Here is a 17,023-nt window from a genome sequence, read left to right as displayed (position 1 = left end):
TAAGAAGTTACCATTTAAATCTTCGGGATAACTCAAAGATTGGTGTTTTAATGTACCAAAGTAATTTTATTGCAGATTCTTCTCACTCAACTTTGGAGAGTATTTTACTAGTATGTTGTAAATCTTCCTATTTATAATAAATATATAATATTATTAAATATCCTTATTTAATACAAAACACTGTCTCTTTATGGTTTCTCTGCTGTGTCATATGCAGGAACAGAATGAAAATATGTTGGTTTAAATATAAAAAATAGCCCATTTTCTGGTGGAGATAGGTCACTGAAAAATGAGATAAAGTAAATACCATTTAACAAACATTTCTATTTCCCACAGATCCATTTTCTATTATTATCTGGCAATATTTTTTCTGTTGTTCCTCCTTGAAAGACTCTTTGACCTTTTTCCTTTTCAGGCCCCCATCCCTGAAAGATACAGAAAAGAAACAGCCTTGAGCTCTCTTCAAGGTCAAGGCAGAAAAATATTACAGTATTTAGACTATGTAGTCAAAGCAGTTTTCACCCTGATTGTTGGCTTTTGCAATAAGACACTAAATGATCTGTGCTGTCAATATTTACCACGCAACACAAGCAATGCTTTCCTTTAAGCCAGCATTTAGCAGGCAAATAATTTGTTTTTACAAACTACGACCTGCTGACTAGATCCTGACAGCAGCTCCATTTCTCTTTTTATTTTTAGTCTATTTATTCTGTGGAACTGCTCGAGGAATAAAGTAATCTTTTCTTACTGAGAGTCAGTAAGGGTGATGGACTACAGCCCAAACAAAGCCAATCTGGAATAACTTTTAAAAGATTCCAGGCTAACATTTCAGAATATAGAACACCTAAATATGCTTTAAACTCAGCCTCAGAGGTGTTGCTTTTTACCAAGGAAGCACAGACATTCCTCCCTGAGCAGCAATGACAGCCTTGACTCTGTTGGCAAAGTGAACGGCATCTTCTTCTTCCTGAAAAAAATTACAAATTATTTGCTTTGCAACTTAAACATTTTCACCATGTCTCACCGAAAGAGAGAGTTTTTGTCAGACAGCAAGCGTTTGGGTTTATGCCAGGCCCACGAGGCAAATGTGACCTGCAGGGAAGTTCCAGCTGCTCCTGGGGAACACCACCTGGTTTGCCACCATTCGCAGCTGAAAACTAAGCAGGAGGCTCTGCGGTTTCTGGGGCAACTTCAAACACCACACGACGTGAGGTCACAGGTCTGACCGGAGCAGGGGATGCATCTGCTCCCAGTACTGAAGTATCAGTCTGAAGCCGGGAGAACACCAACAGCACTGCCCTGGGGGAGATGCTGGGGTGCCTTGAGGAGGGTTGGGGCCTGGTGCATTCAGGATCGGTGTGATACTGTGAGGTCACAGCAGTCAGTCTGGCCACACTGCAGAGGACTGAACGTACTTGCATTACAGCAGCTTTCCGGCCAAGACGAGGGCTGAGCAAAGACTGGGATAGGCAGTACCAACCTGGGGCACTGCTGCAGAAAAGGCCTTGATCGCTTTGTCAGTGTATCCAGGGGCAGGGGGCTGAGAGGCTGCGCCAAGTGGTGGGGTAAAGCTGCTGGGCAAAGTGTTAGCTGAATCTTCTGCAGGGCTGAGAAACAGAGGTGGGAGGAAACTGTGCAGGTGGAGGGGGGCAGAGAAGGTAGAAGCAACCCAGTATGGAGTGAAGGCCTGAATCTATATATCACTTCTGGAGTAAAAAAGGGAGGTTTGGGCTAGGCTGAGGGGCAGGAGTCCTGCAGCATAAACCCATATTTTAACATCTCTTCTAGTCTCTGGAAGCAGAGGAAAGCAAGGCAGCTGCACCCAAGTGCAGAAGCTGTTTGGAAGCTGGCTGGGAGCATGGTGCAAAAATATCTGAATCTCTACAAGAGTAGTTTTTGCTTGAAGATAACTAATCCACACAAATCTGTGCTCAATTTTAAGACTACAGTGTTGCTTTCTGGCCAATAAAGATTCGCAAACATAACGCCAACACACCGTGCATAATAATGCAGGCTTCCTCCCAGACAACGTTTTACAAGCGTTTTCAAAACGTACTAAAGTGTAAGTACCTCTTTGACCATTGGTGGCAGATACCACACATTACAGACAATAGCCCAGCTGGTCATGACATTAAAAGCATAGGTCAGGATGGAATACTTTGTGCTGTTCCAGAACGCATCTCCAAAGCGGGGGTCATACTGGAAGACAAGAAGAATAACCAAAAGGGCGTGATCTGCTACCTTAAGTTTAAATCACGTTAAGCTGCTCTTTTTTTACCGTTGTCACACTTCAGTTTGTTAAATCAGGGGTAAATCTAATCACACCTCCTAAAAGTAGCAGTAAATTCTGAGTAAAGCTCCACGTTTCAACATTTATTACAAATTGACCTTTACAAGCAATGCAGGACCCCAAACTGACAGATCCATTGAAACACATCTCAGCTCTAACCAGATGGATCTTCTCAAAATGTAAAGACTCGTCATCTACAGATATGCAGACTACAAGGGTTTCCTTGAAAATGCTCGTGCCAGTTTTAACAATTTTCATAAGAGCAGGCACCATTATAGTTCTAGAAAAAATTACTAACATATCTAGAGCTGGGGTGACTTGGCCAAAGCTACTTAGAAAGTTTTGGAAGTGCAAAAAAAGTGCCTTTATCTCCCGAGCACACAAGAGCCAGAGGCCCTAGGACAGAAAGAGCAGGCAGAACTGAACACAGCATTGCAGCTGCAAACTGTGATTTTCAGTTGTAAAGACACTCGGTGAAACCTTTCCCGTACTGCACTGAACTGCAAGACACTGACCACCATGGAAAGATTCCCTTTTCTCAGGGCTTATTCAGTACCTTATTCACGCACCTTTTTGAGGCTTACACATGAACAGCTTCTCTGACATGAGAAGTTTCTGCAAATATTCCTTCCCTGTTTGGAAAACTGCAGGTATGTTACCTTGATTGCCACCGGGTGGATGGTCCCTCCTACCTCAAAGCTTCCCTTCTTAAACATCATTACTGATGTGTTATTTATGCAGGTACCTGGCCAGAATTAAAACAGATGAAGAGTTTAATCCACTCTAAGAAAAGTATCAGCAAATGAATCCTAAACCGTCCTAAGGAGACTTAAGTTGCTAAAGGAGAAAGTAAGCATTAGTCCTGAATCATAATCCCAGAGCCTGCATACTCTCTTCCATTAGGCTATATATTAAAGCAAACAGACTGTCATAAAATGGTTATAAAACGGTTTTAATACCTCACAAGAGCTATTTAATTCCACAGACTAAAACTAAACACCTCACTTGTAAAGGCTGAATATAATAAACTGCACTCAGTGGCAAGAAGTGAGACTAGCAATGAGATCAAAAAGTTTTTTCCTACCTTCTGGAAAAATTAAAATGGGTAAGTTGGCCTTATCTGCAATGTGTTCTCCAATTCTGTGGAGAGAAAATAAAATTTCAGTGTATACTTCATTTTCGTAGAAGACTCATATTTGCCTTTGGCCAAGAATCTAAACATCCGTTACCTCTTACCTAGGACCAGAGAAGGCCTTGCCCAAATTCCTCTTTGACAGTCAGTAGCCTCAGCCGGGGGGATGTGTGCTAGTTTCAGGCCTCTATCTTAGAGGTTATCTCTTGCTAATTGCAAAAATAGGTTTTCTACAAAACCATATATGCTTTTATTTCACCATTTTAACCAAGTTAACATGAAGCCAGAGAATGGAATCACTTCCCTTTTATCTTTGACAGGTTCCAGCTGTGAACTGAAGTCTATCGCATATTTCAAGTTTCCATGATTTCTAGGTTCATAACATGTTTTATATGTATCTAATGATTCTCTGCATCTAGTTAAGAGACAGGGCGCTATTTTACTACATTTGCTGCATCAGTTAAAGACAAATGTATTACCAGTAAGCAGATTATCGACTAAAAAAAAATCTGTTTTTTCCTGAGACACCTGTCTTTCCTATGACTCAAGAGCATGTAGTTCCTCCCAGTCTGCATTAAAGAACAAAAACAAAACATTAGATCTGAAAAAAGGGAAGAATTATCCAGAACGGGGGGATCTTCTCCACTTCTCCACAGATAAACTGCCACAGACATTTACTTAATGTTAGCTGCATTGCACTCTATCTAATGAAAATTTAGGATGGCTAAGAACGGTGTCTGTAAACACCTGTGAAGTAAGAAGTCAAGTTCTGTTCATGTTCTTGAAGTCCAACATGCTGGCTCTGCCAGGAATCAATACTGCAGGCCTGAAGAGCAGTATAGGCATTAAGCAAACATATTATGACTTCTCCAGGATGCTCTTCCAGCTTCCCAGAAGCTAGGTGGTACCTTGGCCTCTTTTTTTTTTTTTTCTCCTATGATCAGCCTCCCTTTATCCCATACTCAAAGAAAATATAACCAGCCTCAACGCTTGGAGATGATGAAACATGTACCAGGGTGAGGCGTGATCTGGGAAGCAGATGTGCTGACAGAACTCAGATCTCTGTCCTGACACCCCAAATCATCAGCCTCAAAACTGAATGAGCAGATGAACAGGCTTCTGTGATTGTAACAGTGTGGAAATTCCCAGAGGTTACAGGGCAAATGATCAAAAGTACATGAGATGATTGCTGCACGCTGCCTCTTCATTGATGGGGCAGTTCCAGACTTGACACTATAACAACCTACAGCTGCCCACCAAGAGAGATTCAGGGTGAGAACTGTCTCAGTTCATGCCTGGACCTCACAATTACTAGACCTGATGGGACAATTAAGCAAACACCTCGCTACCTTACTTTGTCCTCACCAGATGACGGTCTTTCATTTCTGAGCGTTCAAACAAAACATGCTGACTGGTTTGCATGCAAGATTTTTGAATAAGCCCCATAAGCCCTCCGTGCATCTGGCCAACCTGCAAACCCAAAAGAAACTGTTTACTACGCAAACACACACACACTTAAATGACACAATTCTGAACACAGATGCATCAGTTTCTAAGCTCACTCACAAATCACACCAATCCTCTTGGTCAAAAGTGGGCACACACCTACATGTGCCTATTATCTTGCAGTCCGAACATGAGTTTGAGTGCTATCAAACCCCACTCTTTCTACCAGCAAGTTTATCCTCTTACCCACTGCTACACCTACAGGCATCTCAACATTATCAACATTTACCAGCTCTCCTGTTCATACCAAGGAATAGCATCCATCACTGGACAGGATTAGAACATCTAATGGAGATGTGTGGTTGGCTACACAGATGCCTCCTTCCCGCGGTCTGTTTTCCCTGCAGTAGAAACATAAAAGTAATTACTTAATGTTTTTTTTCTCAAGACTACAGGCCCCAGCCAGTGACGGTGACCCATCCAGTGAGCATTCATCCACAACTGAGACTCTCAGTGACAAAAGCACTTCAGGCACACAGCTCACCTGCAGATCCATAGAAACCAGAAGAACGCAAAACATTTTAAAATACTAATATTGTTAAGATATGCATTAAAAATTCAGATATACTAATACATTATTATTATATACATTAAAACTTACAGCAGATAAGTTATCTTTCCTCATACTTTCAAGAGTCCCTTCACATTTCAGTGAATTTGGTATTTCACCAAAACCAGCTTCCTTCTAGCTTCATTGGAGTAGGCATTTTAGCTGCATACGTTACCATTCATAGAACTATATATCAAAGACTACTTGGACACTAAAACTGTAAAAGCAGAGACACTAAAGCATGGTTTTGCTTGTTTTCTAAAGCACAGACAGAAAAAAAAATATTTCAGAACCCCCCATTACATAGATCACCACCACTAAGCAAACAAGATGTTACAAAAATTTACTGAAGTACCATCCATAACTAACTTTAGGAGAGATAGTGAAGAATTATTTACCCCCAAAAATAAGATAATAAAATATTTGAACATTTTATGGTGATATTTTTGTGTGTGATTATAACATGTTTGTGACAAACATTGAGAAGAATGTCTAAGAACATATTTAATCAAGAACACAGTACTATTCCACCGTTACACACCCTGCCAACAGACAACAGAAAACACAGCAGGGCATGCAAACATCTTGACAGTCTAGAGGATCTAAACAGCTTCCTGGATCAAACTGCACCATCACAGTACACATGCAGTAACAGAGTAAGAATCTTGCTCTGAAACTTGAGACACTGAGTACTGTAAAAAATCAGTACCAAACCAATGAGAGCAGGGTGGCACAACTCACCTGTTGTGAAAATGAACAAGACCACTCAGACACCGGACACCCAATGTGGCACATATCATCTGAACCTGGTTGCTCAGCCAGTATTTAACTCTAAAAGAAATGAAGCCACACATACATTTCCAGTCATTCATAGAACAATGCAATGTAAACTCTCCAGATCATTCCCAATAGCTGTTATTACAAAGACCATACGAAGAAGATTCAATTGCACTAACAATGCCACGCAGGCGGATCTTCTCAGGTATGAAAGATATTCTTGGTCCATTCTTCTACTGTTACCTACTCTAAACCCACCAGATTCAAAGCAGAGAAGATAATAGTCAGGGTTTTGTTTTAAAGATTTTCTCTGGGAGTGACTCCTATTGACTCATTCATTAACAATAACTAAATTTAAAAATATTTGGCTGGTTAATCACATTTGAGGGTTTTTTATTTTTTCACTGGCAGGACATATCTGAGAGTATTAATAAGGAAATGCTCAGGACAGATGATTCTAATACCCTATTCTGACTCAAGTAGAGCGTACACTTTTTCACTCTAAGACACACTGCCATCAGTATTTATCTGGCTCACACCGCCTGTCCACTTCCAAATGCCATTGCCACACTCTCTCTCAGAGCGCTCCATGAGTTTACAGTACAGGAAAAAAAAAATCACCCCACAATAGTTCACATTAACCCTCCAGACTCAAGCAGATTTATATTCCAAAATACTAATTCAAATCCTTAAAGAAATTAAAAAAAGAAATTGAAAGAGCCCTCAGCAAACACTTACCTGCCATTTGGAAACTGTCCTACTACTGTAGTGGCCAAGACCAGCAGGAGGATGCTGAAAACAGCCAAGCAGACACTACAAAGTAAAATAATCTTAACTGAATGCTAGAAAGTGAAACTGGAAGCACAAGTATTTAACCCTTTGATCCATTTCACAATGCTTCCCTCCAGTATTAAACTGCATATAATTAACAATACAGATCAGTTAAGGTCAACAGCATAACACGAGCATGTTTTCAATTAATCCTGCACTGCCTGCACCACTCCTGGACCTGAAGCTATTGCATGGCAAAGACGCCATGACGTTTAAAGCGCATGGCGAGTCGTGTCTAGTGTTCTTTAATGCAGGGGAGAGTTCTCAGTGCCAAAAGGGACCCATTGTTCCATTTTTAAAAACCTACCCAGAAATGTCAGTATGTATTTCCACCCCAAGCAATAAGTTACTATATAACCATAAAAATTAAACCGCATTGATTACTAAAGCCTGAGCAAAACCAATATTGATGCCATTTCTACATAAATGTTATCATCTTAAGCTGCATGTCAAAGTTTACACACAGACATACATGCTCTGCTATGTGACTGGCTGGTATCAAATCCCTCTACGTACTGCAGCTGTGTTTTGAATAGACTGTCATCCCATCAAAGGTATAAGAAATCTTAAAAGCTTCTGCTCATTACAAGAACACATGAATATTTGTAACTGTTTGGTCAATGTGATAAAAGGCTGATTTTGCTTGAAAGTAAAGTTTAAAAGTCTGAAAGTTTAATATGTTCCAGGCGGTTGACTCCTTTTTCCACCTAGCCCTGTGCCTCCAGAACACTGGCTCTGCTTCGTATCCCGGTGTTCAACATACAGTCTCCCTGTCTCTTATTCAGACAGGTAGAGCCTGATCCTTTCAGTTGAAAGAGTTGTTACTTTATACAACAAAAATATCTCCATATCATTTCCATGAAGATTTCCTGGTTTTAAAAACAAATTAATTACTAATAAAACATACGGAACATGAGAAATGTACGTCTTCAGCAGGTTTCTTTCTTTTGGGGATATTTGAGTTTCAACGGCAACTCAGAAAACAAAGTCATAGAAGAGTCTCCTTTCTGCACTGATCAATAGCATATCATTTTGCATCATTTGTAAAAAGTAATATGAAGAACCCATCCCAGTAAATTACATCTGGCTCACCGAAAAGGCATCAGGAGACAATACCGAATTAGGATCCCTATGACCCACACCACACTCAGTTGCCAGCTGACATGGTGGAAGTTGGCATTTGTTCTGCTGAGGAGATTCCAGGACACCAGCTCCTCAGAGGAGAACCGTCGTGTGACTTCGTCTTCTGCAATTGCCTCATATCCTTTTTTGGAGAAGTACATAACATGAGCAAGGTTGAAGCATCCTCGGTGCTGGCCAGCAATCTCTTCTTCCATGGAGGTTTCCTCTCTCTGGATGATCCCTGCATGAGGAAACGAGTCTTCCTTCCACACAGGAGAACGGACAATATGGATTCCAAAATTAGTAAAATACACATGCTTTTAGAAATAGCTCTCCTCCTCCTCCAAGCACCATAACTGCTCTGTTATGCCTCATTTACATACTGTATTGAGTTCCACAAGTTACTTCTCTAGTCCTATTCCATACGAGACTACTAACAATTGTTGAATAAAGGAGAAAAGCATTCAGAGCAAGCAGCAAATAAAACCTTGAGCACAACACACACTTCATCATCATTTACAAAACGTATGTGCGCACACATAGAAACATTGACAGTGCACTCACTGCCAAGACCACAGACCCCTCCTTGACTCAGATTCAGGCAGTGTTTATATAGTTGTTGTTCTTGCTGCCATCGATGAGTTCTACTTTCTCCCAGCTGTAACAACCACCTTCATCTGGTATTTTTCCCCGGCAGCTTTCACTCTTCCCCCATCCTTTCTACTTTAAGAGTCACTTCACTACCAAGAAACTTCAAAGTGTCCAGATTTTTCCCCTGAGATATACAGAGTGTAACGCAGAGGCATTGTGGAGGAAGAATGACAATACATTCATGCTCCATATCCATAAAATTACACCTCACAGGATGGCCACACAGCAAGACTCAGTGATCACTCTGAAGTCACTCTGAGGCCAGATGCCTATCTGCCTGGTTACAGCAACTAAAATTGTATTGATTCATACTTAGCTTTTTTGTTACCTTTTTTTTTTGGGGGGTTTACAGCAGCCAAAGTCATCATCCAATTATGCAAAAAAAAAAAAAAAAAAATCCAGGGAAGCTGTTAAACAACTGCTATTTGTTACCTTTTTTTTTTGGGGGGGGGGGGGGTGGGAGCGTGGTGGTTGGTGGCAGGTATTGGGTGACATTAAACATGCTTTATTCAAAAGACATTTAATTTATCTTAATCAACATGCCACCCTCTGACCAGAATCACAAAACTCTCCTCCAGCTGCACTTCAGTCGAACCTTCAATGTCCAGGAAATCATCAAACCTGAAATTCATTAGCTGAAAACCAAACAGTCTACGTGACTAATGACTAAAAATCGCACTGCGAGTAAAAGAATTATTATAAGAGCTTAACCCAGTCTCCTTCGTCAAAGAAGGGAGAAGAAATATTTAGGAGGAGGAAAAAGAAAAAAATTACTCTCTCACATTTTATCCCTAGAGAAGAATGCAAATTGTAATTGTGATCTGTGGGAGACCTGTGATACTTGAAAGACCCTGGTTTTTTGTGTGCTAGGAGCCCCAATAAACAAGACAGAATCCAGGCAGGGCAAGATGAAAGGCAAAGAACACTCATTCCTCCTAGTCTTGTAAAGAGAGATGATGGTGTCAGGAAGTACAAAACACTCATGAAAACACGGAGAGCTTCCCACGTTTATCAGCAACATCCTTCTCTACTCATACTAGATTCTAACACCTCTCTTCACAAGATTCAGTCATTCACCGATTACCTTGCTTATAACATACTTCAGGTCTCTTTTGTAGGTTTGTAACTTCAGTAGTTATTTGCCCATCGAAATCCATTTTGGCCATTCCAGTTTTCTTACTTAACATCAGATGCAATTTATGTTTCTGCCTACTCTTTTTGAGATAAGATATTAAAAATTGGCTTTTTACAAGACAAATTGTGCTGTATCACCTTCATTCAGAGATCTTACCAGTGGAGATTAAATTTCCAAGTGCCAGCGCCTTCTGCTTTTTTACTCCCTCCTCAATCTGCAGCGTGGCCCACTGTTCCCAAAACAAGAAAAGTAGATGTTGATAGTTTTCATTTCATCGTTTCCAGGCATGCTGTAATCACCTTAGGTGAACTGCCTGAGCCTCTTTTACTGAAGCCAGGTCTTAGATTTTCATTTTTCAAATTCAGTCTGAAGGCTATCCTGCATGCCTCCTGTTTCATTTGTTACATAGATTACCTTACGCCATTGTCAGGAAAAATAGCTCAAACTTGCTTTCAGGAAACAGGCAGGTTTGGATGTTTTTTTTTATTCCTGAGGCTTTTTGTGCAAATCACTGAGCTACCTAAGAGGCTCTACGAGGTCCATGGGTCCAACACTCTTCCCCAGTTAGCTTCAGGCAACAGAATGATGCAAAATACGACTACTGACGTTAGAGACATGCTGGACAAAATAGGATAAAAGAGATTACCTTGGCTTTAGGGTATTCATGCAGTTTTTCTAAAAAGACCACTTCATGTCCATAGGAGGGACAATTTCATATCCATAGTACGTTAGAAGTAGTAATTTTGATAATGAGTTTTCACCTTTCTCTGTCTTTACCTTTTTCAGCTAATCTAAGTATCTCCTCCTTGTGCAGAGCAGCATAAAACTCCTCCATTACCAAAATATACCAGTATACTTAATTTGTGAATTTTTCATGTTTTTTAATATTTTCATCATACATGTACAGACATATAAATAGTAGCTCTCGTGCAGACTAGGTATTTCTGGCTTTACATCAAGATAGCTGCCCTAACGAAGGACACAGGATGCTTGCATGTAAGCTCTGCTCATTAATAAGGAATTAATGACCCACTCAACTTATGTCCTCACCTGCTATTAAGGCTTCCCACCTACAACAGATAAGGATACATCCTTCTGCTTCAGGATAAACTCTTGTTAAACAGTTTATTTCCCTCTAACTGACACACACAGCCATTTCAGTCACAACAAAGCCTGATCTCACATAGTCTTCACCACATTACAACACGTTGCGTATGCCAACAACATCAGTTAGCTTTTTGTCATCCTTAAGTTCTGCGTGCTCTCTCCCAACTCCTTCTGTAGCTATTGAAGTTTAAGTCAACAACAAAAAAGGAATGCTTTATCATGGTATAATCAGGACATTTAAGGTACCTGTAGTTGACGTTTTTTAAAAAAATTTACCTTGTCTAAACTTTCCAGTTACTGCCTAAGAAAGGTAAACTGGTACATCATGCATCTCAATCTTTTGCAATACATGGAGAGTCATTCAGAAGTGGGGGGTCAGGGGATGTCATGAAAACAGCAGCCCTCACACTGACAAATGAAAGAATACATGGAACAGGAGCACTGTAAAAGAGAGTAAAGGCAGACATGTGGCAAACTTAACCTCTTTATAAAGTACGGCTGGTCCTCACCCCTTTGCTAGTAAGCTTTAGGATAGTTGTGTGGCATAAGGGAAGAAAAAGATTAAAATCACCTAGCTTGGCAAAAAAAGCCCTTCGTCTCTGCTTTCCTTTCTACCACCCTTGACCATCGTGCTCCTCCTACGTAAAAGGCACCTGCCAGTTGGCAAGCACTGCCAGAAATGAGTCAGACTGTCTTGAAGGATTTGGAATAACTCCGGGAGGATGGCCTTTGAACCCCAGGTAGAAAAAGGGTGATAATTACTGACCAAACTGACTCACAGAAATATGCTAACTCAAGTGAGCAAGACAAGTCAAAAACAAACAAAAATTTATAAAGCTGACTAGTAATAAAGTCCTGCCAGGCTATTACCTAGTGCCTCATAGAGAAACAGTGGGACAGAAGTGGCAGCCTATAATTAAATAGTCCGCCAAGGCTACAAAGGCAGAGGACAAGGCAGATGGAGAACAGCTTTCAATGGACGAATGGTTACACAGGGCTTGTTAGCTTGGAAAAGAGCTGGCTGAGACAGCGGATGACCGAGGTCTACAAAGTCTGAACAGGCACAGAGCAAGTGCGTAAGGAACAATTATCTATTTTCTCTTCTAATACAAGAACCGGGGAGCATCCCATGGAAGTGATGGGCAGGGTGTATGAGCAAGAAAAAGGTAAGGTATTTCCACAACACACAGTTGTGGAATTCATTGTCCAGGACATACTGCCAGAGATCAACTGAAATGGGAGCAGTTACATAAAAACATGGATGAACATCATCATGGGATACAAAACTCTGCTAACTCATGAATCATCATGGGAGGCTGAAGCAACAGCTAATGGGGAGGCTATTGCTGGCCATACAATCGCCCAGCTCTTCGGCTTTTCATCAAGCAGTTGAGTTGATGCCTGTCAAAGCCAGGTTATCTGTGTGCGTCAAACTCTGGACTGACCCACCAGCGTAGTTCCTACATTGTTCTGCATCTGGTGGCATCTGCATGCTTAATTTCTTTTTAAAATATGAAATAAGGCTTTGTGATCAGCTTTGTTTTGCACAGTATTGAGACAGAGCTGTCACGCTGGTCTTTGTTGCAAAACATAATGAATGTTTTATATACCTTGCAAAAACACAGGTGGTGCAACCAACAAAGAATTTAAGTGTTAAATGTAGCAACTTCATTCCTAACTTTGCTGACTGAATGAGAACTCAGGTGCTGTGCTTTCATCCCTCCCTTTTCCGAAGTGATGAGGACACAAGAGGTCCAAACATCCAGCAGGTGATCCCAGCTGGAATAACGAAGACTTGACAGCTTTACTCCAACAGCCCATTTGTTTGAGGCTGACTATAATTACATTCTGAACAAAATAAGGGTGCCTAATACTTCATTAGCTTAATTGCTTTCTTCATAGTACATGACATGGAAAGCTAGACAATATAGAATGTAAATTTTTTAAAATCACACTTCTTGTGCTTTTTCCTCCCTTCTTCCTTTTCAGTACAGGTCGGTGTGTTGTTTGGTACTCCATTTTTTCCATACTGTGCAATAATTCATTTTTGCCTCTCTTCTTCTACATACCTGTGTTTTACTCCCTCTTCCATATTCTTCCAAAAGATTTTTCTAATCACTCATTACACTGGCTTTTCTCAGCCCTTTTCTTGGCTTTGTTCTTACATATGACAAAGGCGTTAGGGCAATTACTCCATGTAAAGTCTTCCCATACAGTTACAAAGAGGTCAGTAGGTTTTTCGTGCAAGCTAAAGCCCCGATCTAAGATCAAATACTTATGACGTCTTCCAGCAACAGTCCTTCCTGTACGTCTCTTCTACATCCTAAAGTAGAATCCAGCGCAAATGATCTGCCTGTGTGAGAGGATGTGCAAGCAGTGACTGTCCCCAATCAGACAGTGAAAACCAGTTGCAAATCTCCTGGCTGTTCTAGTGAGGGCAGACAAAATAGGCTATGGAGTCCTAAACATTTGTTTGGGATAAAAGCACAAGCATCATTTGTTTGGGTTTTGATGCAGTGGCTAGCTCAGAATAACCATGTATTTGAAAGCACAGCAGTCAGCTTCTTCCTCTAGCTTAAGTGTCTTCAAAAGCTACGTCAAACAAGCTATCACTGTTAAGAATACTCACACCTCTTTACAACCTCCTTTCAGGCAGTTGTAGGGAGCGATAAGGTCTCCCCTCAGCCTCCACCTCTCCAGGCTAAACAACCCCAGCTCCCTCAGCCACTCCTCCTACGACTTTCTCTCCAGGCCCTTCACCAGCTTCATGAATACACTCCAGCACCTCAATGTCCACTCCTCTTGGAGTGAGGGGCCCAAAACTGGACACAGTATTCAAGGTGCGGCTTCACCTGTGCAGACGACAGGGGCACAATCACTTCCCTACTCCCTCTGGCCACACTATTGCTGATACAAGCCAGGATGCTGTTGGCCTTCCTGGCCACCTGGCACACTGCTGGCTCATATTCAGCCAGCTGTCAACCAACATTCCCAGGTCCTGGCAAAGCTGTACAGCTCTCCAGCCATTCTTCCCCAAGCCTGTAGCGTTGCAGGGGATTGTTGTGGCCCTCTGCCTCCCAATTTGCAGCTGTAAGAAGCAAATACAGAGTGTTCTCAGGTGAGAAGTCTTCTATTATTTTTGCTGGTCTACATAACAGACTAAATCAAATGCAACACAATGGTTAGACTTCTGGTGAAACATCAACCAGTTGTTTGGTACTTCCTAGAGTGCTGCTATTCCTGCAATATAGTCAATAATGTGTTACTGCATGGCTAAGCATCCTCTTTTAGCATTTCCAGCACAGCTATTTGGCAAGGCATCTTAATGCACCATTCAGGCTGGCAACAGGAACCGAGGACGGTCTTCGTGCATTACCCCATTAGCCAGATCTCGGGTAGATAATGTCACACTTCACCAGGCTATCAATATCAAATTGTTGGGGTTTTTTGGCTTTGGTTGGTTTGTTTCTGATTTTTTTTTTTTTTAAACAAAGGGCACATATAAGCATGCTCTAAAGCTAACTGTAGCCCAAGCAGCAATTTCAGCCATTTTCTGGTGAATGAGCCCCAGAGCTCCCAGAAGAGTCCCAGCAATTGCATGCACAAGCTTTAACTCAGCATTTCCTAGCCCCATCCTTACTTCCAAAGAGCCAAGTGGACCACAGCACAAGCAAGGGGACCTAAAATCCCCTCCATCCTCTCTCCTTCCCATTTCCTACAAAGACAGCTCTTTCTTCCTCTTTTGGCACGATGAGAAGCATTTGAAGAATACTTCAGAGAAAAGAGCTGAAATTAATCATAAGATGAAAGTGGAGGCAACTCATTTTTTTGCTCACAGGACAGTTAAGGAACAACTTTCAACTGAAGAACAAAACAAGCCAGCCTGAACTGCAGTACAGAGAGCTGCGCTCTTCCTGTTATTAGCTGTGGCAACAGGGAACTAGAACTAAAAAGCTGTATCTGATCACATAACAATTAACTTAATTACTTATTTTTGATAAACAAATCCTCCACATTGTGAGCACAAAATTATCATGCTCATAAGCTGTTACAAAAACTGTGGAAAGAAAAACATTCAATATGATTTTCCAAAGAGAAGTGCCTTCCTGTATAAAGCACCCACTGAGTGGATCAAATATCATTCAAAGATGGAAAATGCACAGAGGGAAAAAAATACAGCCATTATTTTAATGTCTGCCAACTGCAGCAGCAAAGCTGCCCAGAAAACTCCTCAGGTTTGTGTTTGATATGAGAGCCTAATGGAATCTATTCCAACTGCCATGAGCCTCTTACTCAGGGTACCAATAAAATTTTAATTATCTTACCACTGTCTGATTTAAAAAAAAAATAGTATCACATATAAAAGTCCACATTAAACACAGCTACTTCAGGCAGTCATTTCCCATTGACATCAGTATCTGAAAAAATCAGCAACCCCTAAAGTTTGCAGTTGTGCACTACGCTAAATTATGTTCATACAGCTGAAGACAAGCTCTTCATCAGTATTTTAAAAAAGAGAGACAGAAGAATTATAAGACAGAAATAAGACAGAGTTGGCAAGGTAAGATGGTTATGATTTTAACTGTATCACATTGCTACAGATATGTTCTACTGCAAAAATACATGGTTCTAGAAGCTTAATAGTAGTAACAATACTACTGCTAAGTCTGCCACATGAAAAGCAGGTTTATGCCACAATGACAAAGTTAATCAACTGGAAAACAGAAATGCTTCATGTTCAATATGACGAATTCACAGCACCTTCTTTTGGCCACTGATGGATATGAAAAGTCAGACTTGAAGATTTAAATGTAATTCTGACTTATTACAAGCCATAGAAAACTTTTACTGATATCAGCAGAATCATAATCTTAACCTGTTCATCTCTAGAAAAATTACACTTTTAGAACGTTGCATGGATTCCTCAAGCCTGTACAGCAGAACTTGTAATTGCTGGATCCCCCAGATTTGTAACTAGAAGAAGCAAACACAGTCAGCATTCATACCTAGAACAGTGCTCATCAATACATGTAATCAAAACAAACCAAATAAAACCATTGAAATTTGTGTACATCTAAAATACATATTTTACTTACCAACCCCCATAAACTAATACATCTTTTAATTTGAATTTGACTTGTCATTAGTATAGCATGAAGTATTCTAACCAGCTTGAGCTAGAAGCAACGTATCATGGAATCTCTACTTTAACCCAATAAAACTTCGAACGATTACAATCCAACACATAACTTGGCATCATTAAAGACACAATTCAAAAGAACTATCATGTAAGTTAAAGCTGCAAACACCACATCCAAGTTAATGGAATTCTTTCTGCTGCCTTTTATGACATTTGATGTATATCAAAAACATATTTTTTTTATTAAACGTGTCCTGTAGTAAACATATACCCTTTTAACCCAATTCTCAACTTACCTCTAACAGTTTTATTACAGTTTTCACATAAAACTGACAAATCCCTAGCGAGACTCTAAACATTGAAGGCAACAAAACTAACACCACAAACAAAATCATGCAGATAGAGAAAATCTTGCCCTCTGCAAGGCCATGGTTGTCTCTACTTTCTTCCATGCTTGCTCCTTCAAAACACCGACCCGCTGCCTTTTGGAGACTATCTGCTCATCTGTAGTGGAGAATCCAGCAAGCTCCAAGAGACAGAGGCAAATAAAAATCGCACATTCCAAGAGCCAGAACTATCTCTAGGAGAAGGCTGCTACTCTCTGGAACCTGATACCATTTGCTCTGACTGATACTGTAATTTCTACCCCTGACCCGCCTTAACTCCACCCACTTCCTTTTAGATGATAAGCACTTACCAGATATAATACAGGGGAGAAGAAAGAACAAACAAAAGTAATAATATATGTTAGGTAATAAGATGCTGCCAATAGTGAAACTTGT

The 17,023-nt window shown here is 40.7% G+C and overlaps 1 protein-coding gene across 1 annotated transcript; it reads right to left on the bottom strand.

Annotated features, from left to right (window-relative positions):
• Positions 1-310: 310 nt before the first annotated feature.
• On the bottom strand, positions 311-16,693 carry LOC104501466 (glycerol-3-phosphate acyltransferase 3-like). The gene is made up of 12 exons (XM_010145280.1): positions 16,538-16,693; positions 10,151-10,223; positions 8,179-8,449; positions 6,994-7,068; positions 6,220-6,309; positions 5,176-5,269; positions 4,777-4,892; positions 3,375-3,430; positions 2,950-3,035; positions 2,071-2,199; positions 888-967; positions 311-425 (listed from the first exon to the last, which is right to left on the bottom strand). The coding sequence occupies exons 1-12, from the start codon at positions 16,691-16,693 to the stop codon at positions 311-313; spliced, it is 1,341 nt and encodes a 446-aa protein (XP_010143582.1).
• Positions 16,694-17,023: the final 330 nt, after the last annotated feature.

This window comes from Buceros rhinoceros, unplaced genomic scaffold (genome assembly GCF_000710305.1).
Source record: "Buceros rhinoceros silvestris isolate BGI_N320 unplaced genomic scaffold, ASM71030v1 scaffold3741, whole genome shotgun sequence".
Lineage (NCBI taxonomy): Eukaryota > Metazoa > Chordata > Aves > Bucerotiformes > Bucerotidae > Buceros > Buceros rhinoceros.
This window is presented reverse-complemented; position numbering and strand designations above follow the sequence as displayed.